At 42.6% G+C, this 24019-nt stretch overlaps 1 protein-coding gene across 3 annotated transcripts; it reads left to right on the forward strand.

The window, feature by feature from the left end:
* The first annotated feature begins 493 nt into the window (after window positions 1-493).
* LOC113523823 (CD276 antigen homolog) lies at window positions 494-22161 on the forward strand. 3 transcript variants are annotated; one of them, XM_053236739.1, is made up of 7 exons: window positions 713-843; window positions 9386-9462; window positions 9557-9913; window positions 19885-19972; window positions 20080-20436; window positions 21214-21249; window positions 21709-22161. In XM_053236739.1, exons 4-7 carry the CDS (start codon window positions 19924-19926, stop codon window positions 21792-21794), a joined length of 528 nt encoding a protein of 175 aa, XP_053092714.1. In that variant the 5' UTR covers window positions 713-843; window positions 9386-9462; window positions 9557-9913; window positions 19885-19923; the 3' UTR covers window positions 21795-22161. The 3 variants fall into 3 exon arrangements, with proteins under 3 accessions (XP_053092716.1, XP_053092714.1, XP_053092715.1); XM_053236741.1 differs by lacking the exons at window positions 21214-21249; window positions 21709-22161 and having other exon boundaries at window positions 494-843; XM_053236740.1 differs by lacking the exons at window positions 713-843; window positions 9386-9462; window positions 9557-9913 and adding an exon at window positions 17408-19708.
* The last annotated feature ends 1858 nt before the right edge of the window (window positions 22162-24019 follow it).

Raw genomic sequence — 24019 nt, forward strand, 5'->3', positions numbered from 1 at the left:
CAATATTTTCTAATAAATCTATATATTTCTAGGTAAGTTTTTATAAACTTTTATACACATAAGTGTAAATTTTTGTCTATTAAACCTCTATTTAGTATATTTTGCAAAGACTTGAAATGTTATTTGGATACCATCTCTACTTCCAGCAATGTCAAAGCTTTAAAATCTTTTATGTTGTGTACTAAGTATAATATTTATGCTCTTTCATAATGTTTTTTTAATAAATTTAATAAATTTTATTTAATTTATTATAATTTTTTATTATTACTTTTTTATCTCCAAATTAATTTATTTTAAATTTTATATTACTCCTGGCTAAATGTTTATTTTTTGTTTGTTTTCCTGGTTCTTTATGTACTGTTTATATTTCCACTGTTGTTGTGAAATTTTGTTTTGAGCTGTTATCCTGTTTTTTTACTTTTTTGTCCATTAAATAAATAAATAAATAAATAAATAAATAAATAAATAAAAAACAAAGTTCTACTGCATCAGCTCTAACAGTGTGCGTTTTGGGCTGCTGTTTGTGGAAATGGTGGATTTTACGCTGGAGTTTGGCTGAAAAAAGCGTCAATCGATCTGACAACCCATCCGGCAACATTGTTTTCCTAGGCAAGACACAGAGATAGCAGAAGGAGGATGTGAGTACAGAGAAAGACACAGACAGCAGATTGAGGATGTGGGTACAGAGAAAGACAGAGACAGCAGAAGGAGGATGTGGGTACAGAGAAAGACAGACAGCAGATGGAGGATGTGGGTACAGAGAAAGACAGAGTTACACAGTGGCAGTTTGTTACAGCGGAGGGTGAGAGGATGTGCAGAGATATCTTTCCTGCTGTTCTAAAGGTAATTCGTGTTTTGTTTTCTTTTTTTAACGAAAGTGTAAGACTTTTCGGTTTGTTGTGTGGTTTTATTCCTCTGTTTACATTTGCTAGAAGTGAAGACACCTTTTCGTATATTGTTTGAACTGAGATGAGAAGTTAAGCTAAGCTAAGCTAACATCTCTCACAGACTGACGTTCATTTATTTATATTTACAGTTTACGGGGTTTTTTTTCGGTTATTCTAGCAAATATCCTATAACAAGCTTTGTTCCAAAGTTTACAGAAAATGTGATCATTTTCGAGAGTTAAAAGTTTCAGAATGCAAATCCAAAATGCCTCTCTTATCCCTACATAGTGCACTACATTAGAGGTAAAGTAATGGCCACCGCTGCACACTACATAGTGCACTACATTAGAGAATAAGTAATGGCGACCGCTGCACACTACATAGTGCACTACATTAGAGATAAAGTAATGGCCACCGCTACACACTACATAGTGCACTACATTAGAGATAAAGTAATGGCCACCGCTGCACACTACATAGTGCACTACATTAGAGATAAAGTAATGGCCACCGCTACACACTACATAGTGCACTACGTTAGAGAATAAGTAATGGCCACCGCTACACACTACATAGTGCACTACGTTAGAGAATAAGTAATGGCCACCGCTACACACTACATAGTGCACTACGTTAGAGAATAAGTAATGGCCACCGCTGCACACTACATAGTGCACTACGTTAGAGAATAAGTAATGGCCACCGCTGCACACTACATAGTGCACTACGTTAGAGAATAAGTAATGGCGACCGCTACACACTACATAGTGCACTACGTTAGAGAATAAGTAATGGCCACCGCTACACACTACATAGTGCACTACGTTAGAGAATAAGTAATGGCCACCGCTACACACTACATAGTGCACTACGTTAGAGAATAAGTAATGGCCACCGCTACACACTACATAGTGCACTACGTTAGAGAATAAGTAATGGCCACCGCTACACACTACATAGTGCACTACGTTAGAGAATAAGTAATGGCCACCGCTGCACACTACATAGTGCACTACGTTAGAGAATAAGTAATGGCCACCGCTGCACACTACATAGTGCACTACATTAGAGATAAAGTAATGGCCACCGCTGCACACTACATAGTGCACTACATTAGAGAATAAGTAATGGCCACCGCTACACACTACATAGTGCACTACATTAGAGAATAAGTAATGGCCACCGCTGCACACTACATAGTGCACTACATTAGAGAATAAGTAATGGCCACCGCTGCACACTACATAGTGCACTACATTAGAGAATAAGTAATGGCCACCGCTGCACACTACATAGTGCACTACATTAGAGAATAAGTAATGGCCACCGCTGCACACTACATAGTGCACTACATTAGAGAATAAGTAATGGCCACCGCTGCACACTACATAGTGCACTACATTAGAGAATAAGTAATGGCCACCGCTACACACTACATAGTGCACTGCATTAGAGAATAAGTAATGGCCACCGCTGCACACTACATAGTGCACTACACTAGAGAATAAGTAATGGCCACCGCTACACACTACATAGTGCACTACACTAGAGAATAAGTAATGGCCACCGCTACACACTACATAGTGCACTACACTAGAGAATAAGTAATGGCCACCGCTACACACTACATAGTGCACTATATTAGAGATAAAGTAATGGCCACCGCTACACACTACATAGTGCACTACATTAGAGAATAAGTAATGGCCACCGCTACACACTACATAGTGCACTACATTAGAGATAAAGTAATGGCCACCGCTGCACACTACATAGTGCACTACATTAGAGAATAAGTAATGGCCACCGCTGCACATTACATAGTGCACTACATTAGAGAATAAGTAATGGCCACCGCTGCACACTACATAGTGCACTACATTAGAGAATAAGTAATGGCCACCGCTGCACACTACATAGTGAACTACATTGTAATATCTCTCGATAGTCCCTCTGTAGAACGTGGTGAGGATGGAGGGTGGAAGATGTTCTTTCCTCAGCCTTCACAGAAAGTACAGGCGCTGCTGGGCTTTCTTTGTTATGGAGCTGGTGTTGAGCGACCAGGTGAGGTTCTCCGCCAGGTGAACACCAAGAAACTTGGTGCTCTTGACGATCTCCACGGAGGAGCCGTCGATGTTCAGCGGAGAGTGGTCATTCTGTGCTCTTCTGAAGTCAACAACCATCTCTTTAGTTTTGTCCACATTCAGAGACAGGTTGTTGGCTTTGCACCAGTCCGTTAGCCACTGCACCTCCTCTCTGTATGCTGACTCGTCGTTCTTGCTGATGAGACCCACCACGGTCGTGTCATCGGCGAACTTGATGATGTGATTCTAGCTGTGCATTGCTACACAGTCGTGAGTCAGCAGAGTGAACAGCAATGGACTGAGCACACAGCCCTGTGGGGCCCCAGTGCTCAGTGTGGTGGTGTTGGAGATGCTGTTCCCGATCCGGACTGACTGAGGTCTCCCAGTCAGGAAGTCCAGGATCCAGTTGCAGAGGGAGGTGTTCAGGCCCAGCAGGTTCAGCTTTCCAATCAGCTGCTGAGCAATGATCGTGTTGAATGCTGAACTGAAGTCTATGAACAGCATTCGAACATAAGTGTCTTTATTGTCCAGGTGGGTGAGGGCCAGATGGAGGGTGGTGGTGATGGCATCATCTGTTGAGCAGTTGGGGCGATAAGCGAATTGCAGGGGGTCCAGTGAGGGAGGCAGCAGGGTCTTGACGTGCCTCATGACGAGCCTCTCGAAGCACTTCATGATGATGGGTGTAAGTGCAACGGGACGGTAGTCATTGAGGCAGGACACTGAAGACTTCTTTGGCACGGGGACGATGGTGGTGGCCTTGAAGCAGTTCGGGACAACGGTGCTGCACAGAGAGGTGTTGAAGATGTCCGTGAAAACATCTGCCATCTGGTCTGCACATCCCCTGAGCACCCTGCCAGGAATGTTGTCTGGTCCAGCAGCCTTCCGTGGGTTGACTCTGTGTAGAGTCTTCCTCACGTCAGCCGTGGTTAGACACAGCACCTGGTCATTGGGAGAAGGGGTGGTCTTCCTCGCCGTCACGCCGTTCGAACCGAGCGTAGAAGTCGTTCAGCGCATCTGGGAGGGAGGCATCACTGTCACAGGCAGATGGTGATGACCTGTAGTTGGTGATGTTCTGGATGCCTTGCCACATGCGCCGGGTGTCTCTGCTGGTCTTGAAGTGGTCGTGGATTCTCTGGGTGTGTGCGCGCTTCGCCTCTCTGATGGCCCGGGACAGTTTGGCCCTTGCTGTTCTTAGGGCCACCTTATCGCCTGCCCTGAAGGCGGAGTCTCGAGTCCTCATTAGCGCACGCACCTCTGCAGTCATCCACGGCTTCTGGTTGGAGCGTGAGGTGATGGTCTTGGAGGCGGTGACGTCATCAATGCACTTGCTAATATAGCTGGTCACTGATGTCGCGTATTCCTCCAAGTCAGTAAAGTCGCCGTCAGTTGCCGCTTCCCTGAACATGTGCCAGTCAGTGTGTTCAAAACAGTCCTGAAGAGCAGAGATGGCTCCTGCTGTCCAGGTTTTCACCTGCTTCAGAACCGGTTTGGAGCGTCTGACTAGCGGTCTGTATGCTGGCATTAGCATAACAGAGATGTGGTCTGAGTAGCCGAGGTGGGGGCGGGGCTCCGCCCTGTACGCGCCGGGGATGTTTGTGTAAACAAGGTCCAGCACGTTTTTCCCTCTCGTTGCAAAGTCCACATGCTGATGGAATTTAGGGAGCAATGACTTGAGATTTGCATGGTTGAAATCTCCGGCAACAATAAACAGTCCGTCAGGGTTTGAATTCTGCAGCTCGCTAATAGCCCCATACAGTTCACAGAGCGCCTCCTTAGCATTAGCGTAAGCACTGGGGGAATGTAGACACCGATTATGAAAACAGTAGTGAATTCCCGTGGTAAATAAAAAGGTCTACATCTAACAGTCATAAACTCCACCAGCGACGAGCAGTAACTAGAGACTAGCACAGAGTTCTTGCACCATTCCGTGTTGATGTAAACACACAAGCCGCCGCCGCGAGCCTTACCGCACAGAGCTGTGTTTCTGTCGGCACGAAACGAGGCTAGCCCGTCTAGCTGAATGGCGGCGTCTGGAACTCTGTCGCTGAGCCACATCTCCGTGAAAACAAAGACGCAGCAGTCTCTAAACTCACGCCGCGTAGCTTAATAAGTAATGGCCACCGCTACACACTACATAGTGCACTACATTAGAGATAAAGTAATGGCCACCGCTACACACTACATAGTGCACTACATTAGAGAATAAGTAATGGCCACCGCTACACACTACATAGTGCACTACATTAGAGAATAAGTAATGGCCACCGCTACACACTACATAGTGCACTACATTAGAGATAAAGTAATGGCCACCGCTACACACTACATAGTGCACTACATTAGAGAATAAGTGATGGCCACCGCTACACATTACATAGTGCACTACATTAGAGAATAAGTAGTGGCCACCGCTACACACTACATAGTGCACTACATTAGAGAATAAGTAATGGCCACCGCTACACACTACATAGTGCACTACATTAGAGAATAAGTAGTGGCCACCGCTACACACTACATAGTGCGCTACATTAGAGAATAAGTAATGGCCACCGCTACACACTACATAGTGCGCTACATTAGAGATAAAGTAATGGCCACCGCTACACACTACATAGTGCGCTACATTAGAGATAAAGTAATGGCCACCGCTGCACACTACATAGTGCGCTACATTAGAGAATAAGTAATGGCCACCGCTACACACTACATAGTGCGCTACACTAGAGAATAAGTAATGGCCACCGCTACACACTACATAGTGCGCTACATTAGAGAATAAGTAATGGCCACCGCTACACACTACATAGTGCACTACATTAGAGAATAAGTAATGGCCACCGCTACACACTACATAGTGCGCTACATTAGAGATAAAGTAATGGCCACCGCTACACACTACATAGTGCACTACGTTAGAGATAAAGTAATGGCCACCGCTGCACACTACATAGTGCACTATTGAGAAACATCCCTGTTGATTAAAGCATTCAAACAGCCTCCGTCTGTGGAGGAGACCCGCTGGTGGGAATCTCTTTAATCCCCAGCGATTCATAAAGCTCTCGCAGTGTTCATGACATGAAGGACGTGCCCTGATCAGTCAGGATCTTACTCAGGATCCCGATTTGGGAGATAAACACGGAAGAGAGTCTCTGCAACATTATGTGTGGAGATGTTGTGGTGGTGATGTGGTGATATTGTGGAGATGTTGTGGAGATGTTGTGGAAATGCACTGCTTCCGGGTGTGGTGTTGTGTAGTCCACTAGCACTAACACAAAGCGATGCCCTCGTGGAATCTGATCTAATGGCCCGAGGTCCATACCAGTTCTTTGGAAGGGATCATGATTAATGGTCATTGGCGCTTTTGGGGATTTCATGAGGTTTTGTTACTCAGTTTGTTGATTAGAGGCTGCTGAGCAGTCGTAGCTTTTTGTGTATAAAATGAAATGTGCATAAAATCCAACAAAATCACTGTGAAATGTCTGAATTCTTAGGAATTTCTTTATTCATATTTATAATATTCCAGAGTGAAAACTTTCTGTGATGTTTGAAGAAGAATTATTAAAAAAAAAAAAAAATGCTAATAAGCAACCTGAATATGTAGCTGTCACTGCCTTCTTCAGTGAAACTGAGCTAGCTAGTGGACCTGATTTTGGAAAAGCCTTTTGATGCTCTTACTGATTGTTACATGCCCCTTTTTATGTCTAGGGATTTTGAGGCAGTAACATGAGGAAGAGAGGTGACACTTGATGGGAAAGGAGGGACACAAAACCTTTTAGAAAAAAAAAAACTTATTTTACTATGCACTGTCACAGGTAGATATTACAGTATGTACCCAGGGGTTCAATACAAAGGTAGTAGGGGGAACACTATAGTATAATATTATATATTATACTATATAATTAGATAATAATTAGATGCCAAGTAGACACAGTAAAATAACACTGAATGAACTTCTGCTTTACTGATCGTCATTTAGCACTTTCAGGTACAGTGCTGTGTTTCAGGACGTGTGTGTGTGTGTGTGTGTGTGTGTGTGTAGACTGTAGATAGTAGACTGTTTTAATGTATTACTTTGTTCATTCGTTCATCTTCAGTAAGAAGGTATTTTTATAACCTTTTTGTGCAGCAGAAAATGGGCTAATAGCCTAAAAATGTCTCCATGTGATTTTAAGTTTTGTTCTAGGGTCTTCTGTACAATGAATCATCTCAAAATGTTATTCAATTAAAATAAAATTTAAAATAAACATCAACATTGTGTTTCTGTCCTCAGTCTTAAAGCAATATTTTAAAATTAGTGAAAACTTTCTGTGAAGTTTTCTATGAAGAAGAATTATTAAAAAAAAAAAAAAAAAAAAAAAAAAAAAAAAAGCTAATAAGCAACCTGAATATGTAGCTGTCACTACCTTCTTCAGTGAAACTGAGCTAGCTAGTGGACCTGAGTTTGGAAAAGCCTTTTGATGCTCTTACTGATTGTTACATGCCCCTTTTTATGTCTAGGGAACTTGGTGGCAAAGTCTCAAATAACGCTAAAAATATGGAGGTAATAATTATTAGGGACATTTTACTGTCACTTCCCTTGAAACGGACTTGTTCTTGATTCAGGATAAAGGGATTCTTGACAGAAAAAGGGCTGCCAGATCTGTATCACTAAAGCAGCTGACTGGATGATCAAAACCCCCCCCAAAAAACATGTGTTAAAGCCACAGAGTTTTATTAAAACGGTCTCTTATCATTACATATAAAGTTCAAGTTCAAGTGGAGTTTGTCATTTCAGCTATATACAAGTACATAGTGAACAACGTTTCTCCAGAACCAAGATGCTACATAAGACGACACAGAACAACACAGAACTACAAGGGACTACATAATTTATACATAAGGTGCACAAGAGCAAACATGTGCAGACAGCACAAGACAGTACAAGACAGCACAAGACAGCACAAGACTGTACAATGGCTACAGCGCCGACCAGTACACAGTTCTGTTTAAACGTGACCTAGTGACAATAGTGCAAATATTACAAGAGTACGATACAAGTGGCTGAAATAGTGTAAACATAAGTGTAAACATAAGAGTAGCAGCTTATGTACAGTAATAAGTATTTGTAGCAGCATAAACATGTGCAAAAACTTGCAAAAAAAATTGCAGAGAGGATGGAGGATGCTCAGTTTTGTGTGTGTGTGTGTGTGTGTGTGTGTGTGTGTTCCTTCAGTCCAGTTTCTGAGTATTGAGGAGTCTGATGGCATGAGGGAAGAAACTATTGCACAGTCTGGTCGTGAGGCCCGAATGCTTCGGTACCGTTTGCCAGACAGCAGGAGGGTAAAGAGTGTGTGAGAGGGGTGTGTGTGGTCGTCCACAATGCTGGTGGCTTTGCGGATGCAGCGTGAGGTGTAAATCGCTAATAGCCCCATACAGTTCACAGAGCGCCTCCTTAGCATTAGCACTGGGGGGAATGTACACTCCAATTATGAGAACAGTGGTGAACTCCCGTGGTAAATAAAATGGTCTGCATCTAACAGTCACAAACTCCAACAGCGATGAGCAGTAACTAGAAACTAGCACAGAGTTCTTGCACCATTCCGTGTTGATGTAAAAACACAAGCCGCTGCCGCGAGCCTTACCGCACAGAGCTGTGTTTCTGTCGGCACGAAATGAGGCTAGCCCATCTAGCTATGGCGGCGTCTGGAACTCTGTCGCTAAGCCACATCTCCGTGAAAACAAAGACACAACATATGATGATAAAGTTCTGCTATGTTGGTCAATAAATTGATATATACCAGATTCACTAATTGAGATAATTACAAACAGGCTAATTCAGTTCCACAAACACACCTGAAGACGTGATTAGTATAGCTGGATTGAGTTGTTTGAGTTACTATATCAAGACTCAAAGCCATGATCAGCGAGTCAGCTATTGGCTAATGATAATCGTATGGAAGCCTGAAATGGCCATTCAGCAGTAGGACAGTTTAGTTTATTGTGGCTCTGGGATACTAAATAAGATGTATGTATCTATATGTAGCCTATGCATCTACATGTGTTTTTATGTAAAGTTAGGTATATTGTTATGGAAAGTGGTTTTGTACCCTTTATAATCTGAAATTGGTTCAGATCGCTACACATCACACAAGGACTTTTATGCTGACACCTGCTGAGAACTCTAAATCTTCGAGAAGAGAAAGTAAAACTGCAACTATGAAGTTGAAGGGTGGAAAGCAGTTGCAGAGATGAGGGCTGGGTTTCGTTTGTATTACTGATGGATTTATCAGTGAAACCAAATGCAGTAGGTGACTTGCGCTGGATGTTGGTGAATGGCAGTGTAGAAAGCTGGAGATTGCAAAGGTTTTTGTGTTTAACATGTTTGTTAAAATATATTATACTATATAATTAGATAATATTTGTTTGTTGTAGAAAATCTGCACACACTGAGGGTACAATGGACGCCATGACCTCCTTTTCTTACATCTACATTGTCACCATCTGTGTGGGTAAGTAACATTTTTCCATAAAATAGATGAAACATAAGGTTCTTAAAATAAGTGCACTGTCCAGATTAATCTAGAATTTAATTTCCCATCTCAGGCCTCCTCTCTGCAGAAGCTGAGATCACTGTATCTGGCCAAGTGGGGTCTACACCTGTCCTGCCGTGTGAACTGCAGAGTGTAGGCACTGAAACACCGCATATTAGGTGGATCACTGAATATGAGACTGTGTTTGAGCGATTTGGTGAGGAGAGCTATCAGGGTGAGGGATATGAGGACCGTGTGGACGTCCCTGAGGAAGAGCTGCATAAGAGGAGCTGTTTCTTGGTGTTGCACAATCTGTCACTTACTGATGCAGGTGTCTGCACGAGCTACCAGACAGTGAGACGCTCCAAGAGCTCTGCCTCTGTCAAGACAAAAAGAGACCTGATCAGCCGTGTTAATCTCTCAGTCCAGGGTAAGTGAGTTAGTCTCAGTAGGACACACACTGACTGTTACACACATCACAAAACAAACCTAGAAATAAGGAGTGATTGAAAAAGTGCAAATCTTACTGTATAATGAAAACAAGGACCAAAGCTCTTCATGGGAGTGTTAGATGGAGCCAGAAAAACACAGAACACCTGATCATTTTTGTGCTTCTCTTTTTACACACACTTGTAAACACCATCTAACAACTTCAAATTGGAAGCATGTGCATTACACAAGTGCACAAGATTTTAATTCAGAACAATTTTACCCCTGGAAGCAGGAACACTGCAGCTGAAATGATTTTCTGGGTCATTTGTAAAGTTTACTTAGCATTAAAATAGTATATAAAAGTATTAATTAATCAACATATTCAGTTGACATTATTCTTAAATATTATATCCTTGTACACCGATCAGCCATAACATTATGACCACTGACAGGTGAAGTGAATAATATTGATTATCTCGTTACAATAACACCTGTCAAGGGTTGAGATATATTAGGCAGCAAGTGACCAGTCGGTTCTCGAAGTTGATGTGTTGGAAACAGGAAAAATGGGCAAGCGTAATAATTAGAGAGACTTTGACAAGGGCCAAATTGTGATGGCTAGACGACTGGGTCAAAGCATCTTTAAAACAGCAGGTCTTGTGGGGTGTTCCCGGTATGCAGTGGTTAGTACCTACCAAAAGTGGTCTAAAGAGGGACAACCGGTGAACTAGCAACAGGGTCATGGGCGCCCAAGGCTCACTGATGCGCGTGGGGAGTGAAGGCCCAACTGGTCTGATCCTACAGAAGAGCTACTGTAGCACAAATTGCTGAAAAGTTAAAGCTGGCTATGATAGAAAGGAGTCTGAACACACAGTGCATCACAGATTGCTGTGTATGGGGCTGTGTAGCTGCAGACCTGTCAGAGTGCCCATGCTGACCCTGTCCACTGCCAAAAGTGCCTACAATGGACAGGTGAGCATCAGAACTGGACCACGGAGCAATGGAAGAAGGTGGAGACAGTGTGATACTCTGGGCAATGTTCTGCTGGGAAACTTTGGGTCCTGGCATTCATGTGGATGCTATTTTGACACATACCACCTACCTAAACATTGTTGCAGACCAGGTACACCCCTTCATGACAACGGTATTCCCTAATGGAAGTGACTTCTTTCAGCAGGATAATGCTCCCTGCCACACTGTAAAAATTGTTCAGGAATGGTTAGAGGAACATGACAAAGAGTTCAAGGTGTTGACTTGGCCTCCAAATTCCCCAGATCTCAATCCAATCGAACATCTGTGGGGTGTGCTGGCCATCAAGTCCGATCCATGGAGGCCGCATCTCATAACTTACAGGACTTAAAGGATCTGCTGTTAACGTCTTAGTGCCAGATACCACAGCACACCTTCAGGGATCTAGTGGAGTCCATGCCTCGACGGGTCAGGGCTGTTTTGGCAGCAAAAGGGGGACAAACACAATATTAGGCAGGTGGTCATAATGTTATGGCTGATCAGTGTATATGCATATGAACATTCATAATGATACAGCATCAATTATTTGGATGGGTTACATAAAGAAATGTGATAACAGTGCTAACTTTAACAGCATCACATGAAAAAGTCAATAAGCAGAGATTTAAAGAAGTTTGGTATTTCTTGATGTTTCCTTGTGAGATATGAGGCTTTTTATAAAAGGTACTATTTTTCAGAAGTGTCCCACTTTAGCATTATTCACCCCGTTTCATTCAGCTTTAAATGTTCCAGTTCTTTTTTTTAAACATTTACAGTGGTAAATATAATAAACAAGAAGAATAAAGAGGGTTACAGTAAAAGAAATTCTGAAATGAACTAAAGCATATTAACTTATAAGTGGTACACCATAAAAGAGTCTTACAAGCAATTGGATTATTGGATTATTAAGAGTCTGATTTCAAGGAATCACTAAAAAAAATTCTAGCTAATACAGAAGTTTGGCGATAAATTCCTTTTTATAAAATTTTGAAAAGTCAATCCAAAACACTTTGCAATAAACACAATTCCAAACTAAGTGGTGACCTGTTTCTGGAAAGCGATGACAAAAGGAACAATTGGGTGAAATACTGTTATTAAACTTTGCTAGTTTATAATTTACAGGGTAACAGTTAAGAATAATCTTAAAAGAGACTTAAGAGAAGAAAGTTTTTGTGAAGAAGCCAGAATTCTTTCCATTGTCATGAATTAAATGCATCCTCCATGTCTTACCATGTCACTGAAGTAAAACATTGCAGTTACTTAGAGAAGCTGCTGTGGTAATGATGTGATTCATTCTGAAACAGTAAGCAGCACAAATCGAGGGGTAGGAAAGTGTGATACTGCGCATGCGCGGTAATGAAAGAGTGAAAGAGATCAGAAAGAGACTGCAGAAGCAGGATGTGGTACAGAGAAAGACAGAGACAGCAGAAGCAGGATGTGGGTACAGAGAAAGACAGAGACAGCAGAAGGAGGATGTTGGTACAGAGAAAGACAGAGACAGCAGAAGCAGGATGTGGGTACAGAGAAAGACAGAGACAGCAGAAGGAGGATGTTGGTACAGAGAAAGACAGAGACAGCAGAAGCAGGATGTGGGTACAGAGAAAGACAGAGACAGCAGAAGGAGGATGTTGGTACAGAGAAAGACAGAGACAGCAGAAGGAGGATGTGGGTACAGAGAAAGACAGAGACAGCAGATGGAGGATGTGGGTACAGAGAAAGACTAGTGATGGGAAGTTCGGATCATTTTACCGACTCGGACCTTTGAGTCTCGTTCAGCAAAATGAACGAATCTTTTTTCGAGTCATTTCGTTCATTTTAGCAAAATATAATTAAAATGTTACGTGTTACTTCCCTAACACATCTACTACTTACGCAAACATTGATCACACTACAATGTCATAAGTGACCAAGATGGCGGCGCGTGCACAACGCGAGGCTCAGCGTCTCTTCAGTTTTTGCAAATTGGCAGCGATATTCCTGCTCATTTCGGGTTTGTTCATTCAGAACAGCTTCTCTTTAACATCCTACACCCGACAAGAGCTTTTGGATATTAGATTGCAATATTCCGACGGTTTTATCAGCAATCTTCGTCTCATCCCTGAGCTCAGTAGAACACCCGACGCTACGCAGGCTACCCGGCCGACCGGAAGCTCTCGAAGGCGGCGCAGAGACCGTAAACAAAGACGGGGGAAGCGTGGAGGTCTAAGAACTAAGCTAAAGCTAACACCACACCGGCTTTCTCTTCCCAGCATTTTCCTCGCTAATGTGCGGTCACTGGCAAGCAAAATGGATGAGTTACGACTTCGAATCACCACCAACAAGAGACTTATGGACTGTAACGTCATGTTATTCACGGAAACATGGTTACACAGCGGAATACCCGACAATGCTATTGAGCTAGCCGGACGCCTCACTCTCAGGGCAGACAGAACAGTAGAACTTTCCGGTAAAACAAAAGGCAGTGGTTTGTGCATTTATGTCAACAAGGCTTGGTGTACGAACTCTGTCATTGTTGGAAGACACTGCTCAGCTAACCTTGAGTTTCTCATGGTGAAGTGTAGACCGTTCTATCTGCCGAGGGAGTTCACTTCAACTATAATAACAGCTGCATATATTCCCCCGGATGCTAATGCTAAGCTTGCCATGAACGAACTGCATGTGGCTATTAGCAAACAACAAACTGCACACCCAGAGGCTGCATTTATTGTGGCGGGTGACTTCAACCACTCCAACCTCAAGACAGTACTTCCCAAATTCTATCAGCATGTCTCCTGCCACACGAGAGGGGATAAAACTTTGGACCATGTCTACACCAATATTGCTGGAGCCTACACAGCAACCCCCCTCCCCCACCTGGGACAATCTGATCACCTCTCGTTGTTCCTCACCCCCAAGTACTCTCCACTCATCAGCCGTGTGAAGCCATCAGTGAGGACCATCAAAGTGTGGCCAGCAGGGGTGGACTCCGTACTCCAGGACAGGTTTAAAGACACAGACTGGAGTATGTTTGCCTCTCAGGCTACCTGTGGCTCTCACACAAACATTGACTCTTACTCCCACTCAGTACTGGAATATATCAACACCACAATTGACAGTGTAACAACGGAGAGACAGATCACCACGTACCCCAATCAGAAGCCTTGGATGAACAAGGAAGTGCGGCTCCTGCTGGAGGCCCTTAACAATGCATTCAGATCAGGTGACGCACAGGCCTATAGTACATCCAGAGCGGACCTGAAGAGGGGCATCAAGAAGGCCAAGCTAGACTACAAGCTGAAGGTGGAGGAACACTTTGTTAATTCCGACCCCCGACGCATGTGGCAGGGCATTCAGGCCATCACAGACTATAAGCCCAGTAACTCCACACCGGCAGTCATGAATGTGTCCTTCCTCAACGAGCTAAATGACTTTTACGCCCGCTTTGATAAGGGCAACAAGGAAAAGGCTGCCTATACAGAACCCTCTGATGACCATCAGACCCTCACACTCTCCTCCGCTGACGTCCATAATGCACTGAGCAGAATCAACGCACGCAAGGCTGCTGGCCCTGATGGCATACCTGGACGTGTGCTCAGAGCATGCGCTGAGCAGCTGGCAGGCGTCTTTACAGACATCTTCAACCTGTCCCTTGCCCAGACAGTAGTACCAGCGTGCTTCAAGACCACCTCCATTGTGCCAGTGCCGAAACACTCCTCTCCAGCGTGCCTAAATGACTATCGCTCTGTAGCACTCACACCCATTGTGATGAAGTGTTTTGAGTGACTGGTCCTGGCTCACCTCAAGACTTGCCTGCCCCCCACACTGGACCCTCACCAATTTGCCTATCGAAGCAATAGAAGCACAGAGGATGCTGTGTCCACAGCACTGCACTGTGTGCTCTCCCACCTGGAGAACAAGAACACATACGCAAGGATGCTGTTTGTTGATTTCAGCTCAGCATTCAATACAGTCATTCCCTCCAAGCTAATCACTAAGCTTGGGGATCTTGGCATCAGTCCCTCCCTCTGCACCTGGATCATGGACTTCCTGACCAACAGACCTCAGAATGTTAGGTCAGGCCACAACTGCTCCACCACCATCACAGTCAACACTGGCGCACCCCAGGACTGTGTGCTGAGCCCGTTCCTCTACTCCCTGTTCACTCATGACTGCAAGCCTGTGTATGGATCTAACTCCATCATAAAGTTTGCAGATGACACCACGGTGATTGGGCTCATCAGTGACAACGACGAGTCTGACTACAGGGCAGAGGTGGAGCACTTAGCTGCATGGTGCGCTGACAATAACCTGCTTCTCAACACTAGCAAAACCAAGGAGCTCATTGTGGACTTCAGGAAGGAGAAGAGCGTGCCACATGATCTCATCCACATCAATGGCATGGCTGTTGAACGTGTCTCCAGCTTCAAGTTCCTAGGGACCCACATCTCAGAGAACCTGTCCTGGTCAACCAACACCTCCAGCCTGATCAAGAAGGCCCATCAGCGCCTCTTCTTCCTGAGGACACTAAAGAAAAACCGCCTCTCCGCTGACATCCTGAGCAACGTCTACCGCTGTGCGATTGAGAGCATCCTTACCAACTGTATCACAGTCTGGTATGGGAATTGCTCTGTCGCAGACCGGAAGGCACTGCAGAGGGTGGTGAAAACCGCCCAACGCATCACAAAGACTCCACTACCTGCTATTGAGGTGGTCCAGAAGAAACGCTGTCTTAAGGACTCCTCCCATCCTGCCCACGGTCTTTTCCAGCTCCTCCCCTCCAGGAGGCGCTACAGGAGCCTCAAGACCAAAACCAGCAGGTTTAGGAACAGCTTTTTCCCTACAGCTGTCTCCCTACTGAACTCTGTCCCCCACTGAACTGTATATAACTTTATCTAACTGTATATACATATCTGTATATATTGTTCATACCTCATCTCTGTACTTGTACATATTGTTCTTACCAGGTCTTTCAATTGCCCATCTGTACATTAGTATAGCACATCTGTAGATTAGTTCATACTACATCTGCATATTAGCATTAGTATAGCACACCTGTATATTGTACATATTACATCTGTATATTCTTGCACTATCTTAATTTAATTCCACTTATCTCTCACTGCCCTTGTCTGTACATAACTGCTCTTAACTGTACATTCTGTTTATTTACTACTGATTATACATACTGTTTATACTGTACATTCCGTTTGTTTACTACTGTTTATACATACTGTTTATATTGTACATTCCATTATTTACTACTGTTTATACATACTGTTTATACTGTACATTCCGTTTGTTTACTACTGTTTATACATACTGTTTATATTGTACATTCCATTATTTACTACTGTTTAAACATACTGTTTATATTTATATTTACTACTGTTTATACACACTGTTTATACTGTACATACTGCACTTGCTGCTTTTTGCACTACTGATTAGATGCTAAACTGCATTTCGTTACTCTGTATTTATACATGTGTAATGACAATAAAGTTGAATCTAATCTAATCTAATCTAACAAGACAAAACTATAATACTACAAGGAACAGAAAACATTAATTCATTGTTTACCTGGATCTTTAGTCTATGATTAGCTCGCCTCACCTCTTATCTGACAAGTCTATCTAATACTATAATGTAATGACGTAATGACATAAAGGGGCAGTTGTGGCCTAATGGTTAGAGTCTCGGACTTGTAACCCGAAGGTGAACCCGAAGGTCATCCCGAAGGTCATGGGTTCGAGTCTCTGGTCTGGCAGGGATTGTAGGTGGGGGGAGTGAATGACCAGCGCTCTCTCCCACCCTCAATACCACGACTGAGGTGAGACCCTTGAGCAAGGCACCGAACCCCCAACTGCTCCCCGGGTGCCGCGGCAAAAAAGTGTGTGTGTGTGTGTGTGTGTGTGTGTGTGTGTGTGTGTACGTACACCTTGGCCACACTTCACTATAATAATAATAATAATTACTATGCATAATAATTACTAGGAAGGTTGTAAATTAACTAATTTTTCTATCGAAAGACTTGAGAGATGAACTAATCAATTCTCTTTCCGGCTCAGACTGCATTGGTTAAGCTTATGGAACTCAAACCCGAAGACTCGAGAGGTGAACTGTAATTCCAGTACAGAACCTATAGGATGTTGCGCATGCGCAACTGAACGAATCACTTCCCGAGACAGAATGACCCATCACTACGAAAGACAGAGACAGCGCCAGTGTGTTACAGTGGAGAGTAACAGGGTGTTTACAGATTTCTTTCCTGCTGTTCTAAAATTAATTCGTGTTTTGTTTTCTTTTTTTAACGAAAGTGTAAGACTTTTCGGTTTGTTGTGTGGTTTTATTCCTGTGTTTACATTTACTAGAAGCGAACAAACTTTTTCATATTTTGTTTGAACTGAGATGAGAAGCTAAGCTAAGCTAAGGTAAGCTAAGCTAAGCTAACATCTCTCACATGCTGTTCATTTATTTATATTTACAGTTTACGTTTTTTATTTTTTCGGTTATTCTAGCAAATATCCTATAACCAGATTTGTTCCAAAGTTTCCATAAAATTCGATGATTTTCGAGAGTTAAAAGTTTTCCAGCCAACTAGCTCTGGGCAACTGCGGAGATGTTGCGGAAGTGTTGTGGCGATATTGTGATGATGTTGTGGAGATGTTGTGGAGATGATGTGGTGACGATGTTGTGGAGATGTTGTGGTGATGTTGTGGTGATGTTGTGGAGATGTTGTGGTGATATTGTGGAGATGTTGCGGAAATACACTGTTTCCGGGTGTGGTGTTGTGTAGTCCACTAGCACTAACACAAAGCGATGCCCTCGTGGAATCTGATCTAATGGCCCGAGGTCCATACCAGTTCTTTGGAAGGGATCATGATTAATGGTCATTGGTGCTTTTGGGGATTTCATGAGGTTTTGTTACACAGTTTGTTGATTAGAGGCTGCTGAGCAGTCGTAGCTTTTTTGTATAAAAAGAAATGTGCATAAAATCCAACAAAATCACTGTGAAATGTCTGAATTCTTAGGAATTTCTTTATTCATATTTATAATATTCCAGAGTGAAAACTTTGTGTGAGGTTTGAAGAAGAATTAGTAAAAAAAAAAAATGCTAATAAACAGCCTAAATGTAAGAATTGTAGGTCCATTAAAATATTATTGAAAATGATGTCCTAAGGATGAGAGGATGAGAATAAGTGTTAATTGACCCTGTAGCAGCAGAGAGAGTTTATGAACAACCTGAAGAGCTCCAAGTCTCATCAACAGCTTCACACTCATCACACTCTCTCTTTATTAATGTGTCTGTTAGACTGAATGGAGCTCAGGATTTAAACCTGATGGCACTCAACCTGTAACTCCTGGATCACAGCACTTCAATAGGATCAATAATACACTTACAATGAATACACTAATGCTGTGTGTTTACCCAAGGAAGTGTAACACTATATACACACACCGATCACTTTATTAGGAACACCTGCACAGTCCTGCAGTTAATCAGCTGATCATGTAGCAGCAGAGCAATGCATAAAATCATGCAGATACAGGTCAAGAGCTTCAGTTCACATCAGGAAGGAAGGAAGAAAAAAAAGAAACAGTATGTGCCTTGCTGGCACAGAACACTTATAAGGAGAGACTGAGAATTAAACAGAAGGCCAAACCAACAGATGAAACTAATAAAACACACAGAGAGAGAGAGAGAGTTTTTTTTCCTAATCTTCAGCAGTCCAGTTTGGGTGAGGTTGTGCTCATGATAGCCTCAGATTGCTGTTCCTGGCTGACAGGAGAGGAACCCAGTGTGGTCTTCTGCTTTTGTAGCTCATCCATGTCAAAGATTGATGTGTTGTGCGTCCTGAGATGCTTTTCTGCTCATCACGGTTGTAAAGAGTGATTATTTGAGTCACTATAGACTTCCTGTCAGCTCAGACCAGTCTGGTCATTCTCCTCTGATCTCTCTCCTCACCAAGGTGTTTCAGCCTGCAGACCCTCCACACACAGGATGTTTTTTGTTTTTTTATTGCCACTCACTGGATGTTTTTTCCTTAATTGCACCGTTCTGTGTAAATTCTCGAGATTGTTTTGTGAAAATTCCAGGACATCAGCAGTTATAGAAATACTCAAACTAGTCCATCTGTCACCAACCATCATGCCACGATCAAAATCACTGAGATCACACTTTTTCCCCCGTTCTGATGGTTGATGTGAACGTTACCTGAAGCTGATGGCCCGTACCTGCATGATTTTCTGCACTTAGATACACTTTAATAACAGACACCTGGGAAAAACACTGGCCACCACTGACTGACTAACTCCAGCTCAGGAAACATTTTAGTGTTAATGTTAGGGAACATCATCAAAGTGCAGCAAAAAAGAAAACTGACCAGCTGATTTCAGTTCATTTAAATGTTATTTGTACAGCGTTTTTAACAATAGACATTGTCACAAAACATCTTTACAGAAATCTGATTGTAGATTTAGATCCTACCCAGATAGCAAAGGGACGTTATTTAACATTGAATCACCGTCAGTCAGATAACATAGACGTGTTAAATCAGTGTTGATTTCTGATGATCTGATTCACCGTCACAGTGCACACACTGCTCACTGTTGAATCAACTGGATTTCATCCATTATCAAAACACTGAATTATAATCTAATAAATCTGCTAAACTGAACCACTAAACTGAATTCTGAAATTCTGAGTATGATTGCTATAGGAAAGACTCGTTGGAGAAGATGATACTGATTAACATGCTGCAGCTGTAACGCCAATGTAGATATTTTTCTTCCAATAATATTTTTTGTAAGTATATTGATGTATTTGCCGCAGTGGAAATGGTGGTGATTTACAATCATATGACTTTAGCTTTAAAATTAAATATTATATAGTATAAATAAAAAAATTACTGAGAAATTACTGATAAATACCAAGAAGCACTCTATTACCTGTTGATGTTCATATAATTTTCCTTGTTTTAGGAAATTTCCACACACTCCTCCAGACAGTATCAGGGCATCATGACCTCCTTTGTTTCCATTTGCATCGTATTATGGACCATGTGTGTCAGTAAGTAACTTTTTGGTATAAAACAGATGAAACATTAAGGCTATTAACATAAGATCACTGGCTAAATGGTGCTGAAAGTAATCTAGATTTTAATTTTCCCATCTCAGGCCTCCTCTCTGCAGAAGCTGAGATCACTGTATCTGGCCAAGTGGGGTCTACAGCTGTCCTGCCGTGTGAACTGCAGAGTGTAGGCACTGAAACACCGCATATTTGGTGGATCACTGAATCTGAGACTGTGTTTGAGCGATCGGGTGAGGAGAGCTATCAGGCTGAGGGATATGAGGACCGTGTGGACGTCCCTGAGGAAGAGCTGCGTAAGGGAAACTGTTCCTTGGTGTTGCGCAATCTGTCACTTACTGATGCAGGTGTCTACACGAGCTACCAGATAGTGAGACGCTCCAAGAGATCTGCCTCTGTCAAGACAAAAGCAGAAGAGATTAGCCGTGTTAAACTCTCAGTCCAGGGTAAGCGAGTTAGTGTCAGTAGAACACACACTGACCGTTACACACATCACAAAACAAAGCTGGACATACTGAATGATTGGAAAGGCACTAAGCTTACTGTATAACAAAAGCGGTTCATATTTAAAGATAATGTCAGTGTTTTCAGTCCTAGTTGAGAACTTCTGCACTGAGCAGCTAATTACAAAGCTCTTCATGTGTGTGTTAGATTGAGAGAGGAGAACAGAGAACACCTGACCATCTGTGAAGTTCTGTTTCATCACACACTTGTAGACGTTCTCTCACAACTTTAAATCTAAATAATTTTCATTACACGAGTGTGCACTAGAGTTTTAAATCAGAATGTCTTTACCCCAGACAGCAGGAACTGTGTAGCTGAAACTATTTTCCTGGTTATTTGTACAATGTGTTCCCTTTGAAATACTATTTCAGTGCTATTCATTGGTTGTCAAAATATTCAGTGGACGTTACTGTGAAATATTATAACTTTATACAATAATCACATATTAGTTATAGTATTAATAATGTGAAACATTGCAGAGATAAGAGTCTTGTTTATTTTAGTGGAGAGGGTGGTTTAATAAAGGTGTGTTAAAACAGTACTGGAGTGAAAGATTGTGAATGTAAACACTGAGCTACGTTAGCAGTGAGCCTGACCTACACGTGTTCCTGATCTACAGTTACAGAGTAAATCACTTTAGCATCATTGAGAAGAGTACACACAAAAGAGCTATGAATGTACCAAGATGATAGAATAATGGTTTTTTTTTCCCATTACAGAAAAACCTCCTGAAAAGAGAACTGAAATTACCACAGGTGAGATACACTTGTGTGTTTCATTACCTGCAAAGCAGATTTAATTTCTTATACAACCAATAACTCCATTTATTTCAGGATGTTAAGTGCACTGGGCTTTTTTGCTCCCTCTGCTTCATTTTTTTGTTATTTTTGTTTTTAATTTTCCATGAAAATTTCCACCTTAGTTAATTATACACTATGTGGCCAAACGTATGTGGACACCTGACCATCACAGCCACATGTGGTTCTGACTTTAAATTAGTATTGAGTTGCAGTGATGTTTCTCTGTGAAGGGCGAGTGGACACAAACCAGCAAAATAATAACAGAGCCACCAGTTTTTCCTTTAATTTGTCACCCGCCTCTGTATATATACATGTATATTGTTTGATTTTGGTTGTAAACCTCACTGCTTAGACTTTATGTGCAAAATGTTCTCGCTAAACTAGATAAAATAATTAATTTCTGTTTTTCTCCAGATGATGCAGGAATGAAGTGTCCTCACCCACCGATCATGGTCTTGTCCCTCATATCATGTTTACTCCTCCAGTTCTTCTTTGCGTAAACCTGAGTGTGAATTAGTGGTGCACAGGACTGTGTCTTTATGCCTCCAGCACCACGTGGTGGAAGTGTTATGTTTTTGGGTTGCGTTGTTGCACCTGTCAGTCTGTGTGTTACCTGTCAGAAGGTCAGAGCCAAAGCATATAGGGAGGGTCAGACAAAGATCAGTCCTAATGACCCCCATAAAGGGTACAGGAAAGAGAGAAAAAGACCCTGTCCACTTTAGGGTTACGGGAACCCAGCCCTGGATCCAGGCCACAGGCAAGCGTCTGGTGACTGACGGATGACGCTCATCCTGAAATGCTGATGTGGAGCCATTATGTGGGCTTCAAAATGAAGGGTGGTGGTCAGTCAGAAAACTTAAAGTTAGTTTTACCTCTGACTTACAGCTACACAACATGCTGTGTCAATAAACAAACAAACAAACAAATAAATAAAATTACATAAAAACATTAAATTGTGAGCATATATTCTTTGTTTTGGCAGCTTTTCTGTTACAGGAAGTGGACAAAGAGTTAATATAAATTCTAATATCTGTATGAAAGAGAGAAAAGGGGGTGACTTTTAGTACCTTACATTTCTGGATAAAATATTTTGCTAACAAAATAATTAGATTCTAGAGACAAGATGCACTTTTATATAGCTTCTCAAAAATGAACAAGGGTCTCACCTCAGTCGTGGTATTGAGGGTGGGAGAGAGCGCTGGTCATTCACTCCCCCCACCTACAATCCCTGCCGGACCTGAGACTCGAACCCACGACCTTCAGGTTCACCTTCGGGTTATAAGTCCGACTCTCTAACCATTAGGACACCACTGCCCCCAATTTAATAAGTGTGTAGTGCCGGGTGAGAGTGGTAATATTTACAAACTATTTACAGTAACACTGAACAGGACACCAAAGGGGAAAAAGGGACGCGAGCGGCACCAAAGCAAAGAAATGAACAAAACAAAACAAGTCTACCTATTTTAGCCCTCTAACCTAAACTACAACAAAAGATAGAAAATAAATCTTCAGCGTCCAGGACGCTCTAACTACCTATACTAACTAGCCAAACCAAAAGTACAGAGGGTGGTGCTCGCTCCTAACCTAGTGTGTCTAATACAAAACGGACCTCCTGCGTGCTGCACCATGTATGTCACGTGACGTACTTACCTGCCCACTTTTCCCCAACACTAACAGAGTCACAACTAGGGTAACAAACAACAAATTTACCATACAAACACGTGACTATCACCAAGCGGGGAAACATGGAACAACTGACATACAAGGACAAACAGTAAGGCAGCATAACTTAACACTGAACAAACAGAGATACAACAGGGTTTTAGTTTTACATAACCAGGACAACAACGACTTCTCCATGAATGAATGGCAGCGGGTTTTAAATAGGCGGGGTCAGAGGTTGATTGGATGTCACGGCCGATGACATCAGCGGGGTTAATTGAGACAGACAGGAACGTTATCCAATCAGGCAACCGCTGCAGAGAGAGAGAGAGAGAGAGAGAGAGAGAGAGAGAGAAGGGGGAGAGAACAAAACAAAAAACACGCGAACATACCCCAGAACGTAACACCCCACCCCATAAGAACAAACACCTGTTTGTTTTTAAAAAACACACACAGCTGAATTAATTACGGCCACTAAGCTCTGGAGAGCGCATCCGCCACAACATTCTCTACCCCTGACTTATGCTCAATTTCTAAGTTGTAATTTTGAGTAACTAGAGACCAGCGCATTAAGCGCTGATTCTGATTATACATGCGGGACAAAAAAATTAACGGATTATGATCAGTGAACACCGTGATAGGCAGAGGTGAGGAACCAACATAAACTTCAAAATGTTGTAACGCAAGTAACAATGCTAATGCCTCTTTTTCTATTGTTGAGTAATTAACCTGATGTTTATTGAACTTGCGGGAGAAATAGCAAACAGGATGATCAATGCCCCGCTCATCCTCTTGGAGGAGAACGGCGCCTGCACCAACAGCACTGGCATCAACTTCCAGCTTAAAAGGTAATGCAAAATTAGGTGCAGCAAGGACAGGTGCATTACATAACAAACACTTAACAGTTTCAAAGGCGTATTGACATTCCTTTGACCAGGTGAAGGATTTTGTTGGACTAAGCAGACTGGTGAGGGGATGAACAACGGTGGAGAAATTTTTGCAGAAACTGCAGTAATACCCAGCCATGCCCAGGAACCTGCGCAGCTCACGCCGCGTGGTCGGA

Source organism: Pangasianodon hypophthalmus, chromosome 9 (assembly GCF_027358585.1).
Source record: "Pangasianodon hypophthalmus isolate fPanHyp1 chromosome 9, fPanHyp1.pri, whole genome shotgun sequence".
Lineage (NCBI taxonomy): Eukaryota > Metazoa > Chordata > Actinopteri > Siluriformes > Pangasiidae > Pangasianodon > Pangasianodon hypophthalmus.

Excerpts from the sequence above, each read along its gene's own strand:
- LOC113523823 (XM_053236739.1), top strand. The coding sequence starts at position 19,924 with ATGACCTCCTTTGTTTCCATTTGCATCGTATTATGGACCATGTGTGTC. Across the intron at positions 19,973-20,079 it reads ATTATGGACCATGTGTGTCA|GCCTCCTCTCTGCAGAAGCT; the intron begins GTAAGTAACTTT and ends TTCCCATCTCAG. Across the intron at positions 21,250-21,708 it reads GAGAACTGAAATTACCACAG|ATGATGCAGGAATGAAGTGT; the intron begins GTGAGATACACT and ends GTTTTTCTCCAG.